General features: G+C 31.8%; 1 protein-coding gene across 1 annotated transcript; it reads left to right on the forward strand.

Moving 5' to 3' along the window:
• Positions 1-206: 206 nt before the first annotated feature.
• LOC143550886 (protein NRT1/ PTR FAMILY 5.9-like) lies at positions 207-3,271 on the forward strand. The gene is made up of 4 exons (XM_077041449.1): positions 207-480; positions 565-782; positions 889-1,379; positions 2,380-3,271. The coding sequence occupies exons 1-4, from the start codon at positions 243-245 to the stop codon at positions 3,173-3,175; spliced, it is 1,743 nt and encodes a 580-aa protein (XP_076897564.1). The 5' UTR covers positions 207-242; the 3' UTR covers positions 3,176-3,271.
• Positions 3,272-5,403: the final 2,132 nt, after the last annotated feature.

The following is a 5,403-nucleotide window of genomic DNA, read 5'->3' on the forward strand; positions in this document are numbered from 1 at the left end:
AAAGGAAATTTACACAAGTAATAACAAAACTTTGGAAACACGTTATAATTTATAACATATTATTGGTTTTGTTTTTAAACTAATATCCGCAATCTATATATATTCGGTCTAGTATTATAAAGTAAAATCATTCGTGAAACCAAACCGATAACCAATGTAAACAGAATTAGTGTTTTACCGTAAACAAAGGTTCTGGATTCTGAACCAAATCTATCAGACTTACTTTGACATGTTCCTGTCATATGAGCATCGTGACGAAAGATTCAACTGAAACGCTTAGCTTCTTTTTGCCTTTAAGTCTGCTAGTGTATTATCGAGTGTTCCATTACATTAACTTTTTTGCTTCCAAATTACATTATATTTCAAACATTCGTGCCTTGTCTGTCTCTCCAATCACCTCCCATTACAACTTCTTCATTTCATCAATGGCAGGAGATAAACGATTTCGGACACTCAACAAACCATGTGTTCTTCTTATAGGTATTAATCAATTTCTTTCATCATTTGATTAATATTTGTATTAACTTTTTTTATTTACGTTTGTATATATATATATTTTGACAGTTATAGCTGGTATTGAAAGGTTCGTGTTTAAAGGTGTGGGTTCAAATCTCGTGATTTACCTTACCGAAGTGATGCATATGAGCAGCTCATCCGCTGCCCAAACCGTCAACAGCTGGACCGGGTTCACATCAATGGTGCCGTTACTCGTGGCCCCACTCGTCGACTCGTATTGGAATCGATATTCCACCATTTTAGCCTCCTCATTCATTTATCTCATTGTACGGATCAAAACATTCTATATTTACAGTAATAAAGTAGTAGTAACATTTGTCGTTTATAAAAATATTTTTAACTAATTAATTTACATTTGTTAATTTCATTTAGGGGCTATTGGCGCTAACCTCTACCGCGCTAAACAAATCAAAAGCGTCGACATCCTCTTCGTCAATGTTTGTTTCCCTATACCTGATTTCGTTAGGTATAGGCGGGTACAACCCCTCGTTGCAAGCTTTTGGTGCCGATCAAATCGACACCGAAGACGAGCTACCAACTACAAATACCAATACCAGTCCTGACAAAAAAGGGGCATTTTTCCAATGGTGGTATTTCGGTATTTGTAGTGGTAGTCTTTTGGGTGTTTCGATAATGCCCAACATACAGGACTCAGTGGGTTGGGGCCTGGGGTTTGCCGTGCCCGCGATGGCTATGGCAGTGTCGATGGTCGTATTCTCCTGTGGGAGCGGGTTTTATTCGTTCGAAAATGATCGGAGCAATGACGTTAAAGCGATGGAGAAAGTGGTTCAAGCAGTTAAAGGTTGTTTGTCTAAGTTTATTCATTCGAAAGCTGACGAGAAACCCAACCTTGTGGAGCTAGAGTAAGTGCTTTGTGATTCATGTTTCAACTTAAATGTTCGGTTTTTGTTTGTACCTTATGGTTTAATGGCAATACACTATGTTTGCAACTTAAAAGTCTCTTTTTCACAAAATAAAAATATTGTACAACATAAAATTAAATACATGGATTGCATACAGAGTTACTTTTTATTTATTGCATGCCAATCATGAAGAGTTTATAACATAGAATTGAAGTTGCAATAATTAGTGGATGGGCCACTATCTTAAAAAGATAATGTTTTTTTTTCTTAAGGTTTTATTTAACAAAGACTACAAATTTCAGTTTATGGTTCAACATTCTTTTTTCTCTTTCTTTCCAAATAATTTTGTTTTTAACATATGTTATAATGAAATTAATACTCTCACTTTTATTAAATATGTTCATATTTTTTTTTCTCATTACAAATGTTTGTTTTTAAAACTTAGTCAAATCTAAATTTTACCTTTAAACACACACAACTAACAATAATAAAAAGTATTGATGGAGCAAATTTCTAAGGCATTATTGTCATTTGATAAGAAAAAAAAAATCATTCAAGCTAGCTTAAATTTTATGTTTTTCAAACCTTGACACTTTTAATGGGACGAATGAAGTATATATTTTCCCGGTTTCTAAAATATAATGTAGACCAGGTTGTTTTATATTGATTCAAAATTTCTTCATAATCATATTTTCCATCCATGGATTTTTTTTATTAAACTCGGGTTCTGTTTTCAACCTTTTTTTTTACGTTGTCTCGTCATATTTGTGAGAAAGTTTCACACTTTTAACACCGATTTGATGGCTCTCAAGGTTCAGAACATATAAAGATTTGTCTACGTGTTTACTTTATTTTGACACATGGTCACCAAAATAAATCCGTTGTTTGAAACCGTCACACATTCATTTTACTATCTTTTTACAAACTATTACTATTATTATTATTATTATTATTATTATTATTTATAGTAAAAATGTCATGTCTATTGTTTCTTTTCCAGGCTGGAAGACAAACCACTATGTGTCAAACAAGAAAAGCAAACAGAATCTCAAGCTGACCAAAAGTCAACCAACAGTAACCACCTGGTCAAAATAGCCCAAGTCGTCATGGGACTCTTACCAATCTGGACAACACTCCTGATGTTCGCAGTCATTTTCCAACAACCCAACACTTTCTTCATTAAACAAGGCATGTCTATGAAACGTAACATAGGACACACCTACAAGATCCCACCAGCCACACTCCAATGCGCAATCACTATCTCCATTGTCCTCCTTATGCCATTCTACGACACCGTTTTCATCCCCTTCGCTCGCTTCATTTTACGCAACGAAAATGGGATCAACACCATGCAAAGAATCGCGGTCGGCATGTTCCTTTCCGTTATCGCAATGATATTCGCTGCCACGGTTGAAATGAAAAGGTTACAATATTATTCGGAGCTAGAGACATTAAGTATTTTTTGGTTGTTACCACAATACATATTGTTAGGGATTTCGGATATTTTTACGGTTGTGGGAATGCAAGAGTTTTTTTATAGTGCGGTGCCCGAAGGGATGCGGACTATGGGTATCGCTCTTTACACTAGCGTGTTTGGCGTTGGGAGCTTTTTAAGCGCGTTTTTGGTGTTTTTAGTCGAATATTTTACGAGCACCGAAGACGGGAAAGGGAACTGGTTTTCGGATGATATGACCGAAGCAAGATTGGATAAGTATTATTGGTTGTTAGCGGGTACAAGTAGTTTAAGTTTGGTAGTTTTTGTTGTGCTTTGTAGATTCCAAAAGACAACACAATGATGAATGAATTATGAATGAATGAATGAACATTTGGTTGTAGGTTTAAGTTTTGGGTTTGTTAGATTTGGATGTTAGCAAAGAAAGTTATTTAGTGGTTTGGTTCTTTGGTTTCAGATGTCGTTTACTTATATGAAGATACGTAAAGATGTTTGTTTTGGTTTTTGATGATAAGAGTTTTTTCTTATTAATTTGGACTTTAGGTTTTGAATTGTTTAGTTGAAACTTGGTAGTTATGTTTTATAGGCATACATAACTAAATCATTTATTCACTAAATATATATAAATAAAATGAAAAAAAGTTATAAAAAATATATTTAAAGTTGCTATAAAAGTTCGTAAAAATGTATAAATGGTTAATGTTTTCAAAATTTGTTTTAAAGGGTTATTTAAATATAAGAATATGTTAGTGTTTGAGTTAATTATATTATTTACTTTATATAGTCAAATGTAATAGGTTGATATATTGAAATTGATAAGCCAATCTCGTAAGTATTTGTGTCAAGTATCTTAACCATTATAAGCGTATTTTAAACCACGTAAGACTAAAACAAAGCGTATAACATTCTTTTTATCTAAACAGTTGATTGACAAGTTGTAAACAAGTTTACAATAAATAGAAAATGAGTTGATGAGTTAAACTTGTAAATCACATACCTTTTTTAGTTTCCTTATTCTATTATTTTATTAGGTTATCCATTTAAATTTAGCATGACTCATATACGAATTGTTTATTAAACGGGTTAAACAACCCGGCCAATTAATTGATACTAAACGAGATAAATATATCCGCCAACCTAAAACGAAATTGTTTCGTGTCGTGTTTTAGTTTATACTAGGAGTTACCATTCCAAATATTGTAGTACAACTTTTTAAAGATTTTATAAAGTCTTTCAAACGTTTTTTTTTTTTTTTTGTAATTTTAAACAACTTTTTATTTATTTATTTAAGGCATAACTGAAAATAAATTGTGGTAGGGGAGGGTGTGATATACGTTTTTCTCATCACCCCGTGAATGTTTCTTTCACTCAAAATCACTTGGTTTCTAAAAATATACATTAATTAAAATGATAAAATTGATAAATTAAAATTTTAAAGTTGCTACAAAAGTTTTTTAAGAAAAAAGTTAAAGTGGCTAAATTAATAAAGTTTTTACTTTTTGTTAAAAGATGATAACATTTAAAACTTTCCTACAACTACAATTATTTTCAATATAAAACTATATTAGTTACATAGGTTTGGAATGGGAAGTCTTTGGTTTAATTCCCACATATCACAAGGATAAAAAAAATTGATGTTAAAAAAAAGTTTATTTTCATAACTTTCCTACAGCTAAATTTTATTTATACAAGTCTGGAAATTTTGTTGGGTTTACAGTTTAAGTCGCACTTAGTTGTTATGTTTTATATACAAATTGTTAAAAACATATAACTATTACTTTTATAAAAAAGAAAATTCATGTGGCAATTTCAACTCAAGTGGATAGTGAAACCACGCTCCATGTCGCATGTTATGTTAAGTATGTAACAGTTTCTACACACGTAGAAAGAGGAATCGTACCCGTAATCAAATATGGTCTTTTTCAAAGCTAAGCACCCACAAAAGAATATCTTTGAATTTTGAAGTACCGATTTAGGTCATCATGGAGTATAAGAATTGTACAATACTTATTCTGACACTGGGTTGAGTCAACCCAAATTAAACAACACGAAATGAAACCTATTATAAAATTTATTAACTTAAAATAAATCCTTATTAAATCCAAATGAGGTAAAGACCATTATCTGTCTCCACGGTTGGCACATCCAAATCTCCAATGTCGTCACAACTGGCATCATTGCTGACACTTCCAATTAATGATGTTAAATTATAACACGGACACTGTTAACACGAAACGACACGAGTTTTAATAGGTTTGGGTTTAAGCTTAAAAAGGTCGACATGTTTAAGACATGTTAAAATTCGTGTCCTGACACGTTAAAGACATGTTAACATGTTAGTAACCTGTGTAGACTTTTAATTTAAAAAAATACAAATAAATATATACTCTTAAAGTCATACTTATATATGACATTTCACTCATGTCCGTCAAAACCCGTTATAATATTTCTAATGGATGTTATATGGTTTTTTATTTCAAGTATGTAATGGATTTGTGGTTTTTTTGTTTCATATAGGTTAAGGATTGTGGCTTTTTGTTTCAAATAGGTTATGCATTATGTATTAAATAA

This window comes from Bidens hawaiensis, unplaced genomic scaffold, assembly GCF_021521415.1.
Source record: "Bidens hawaiensis isolate Kalapana, Puna unplaced genomic scaffold, B.hawaiensis_p1.1 tig00016190_1, whole genome shotgun sequence".
NCBI lineage: Eukaryota > Viridiplantae > Streptophyta > Magnoliopsida > Asterales > Asteraceae > Bidens > Bidens hawaiensis.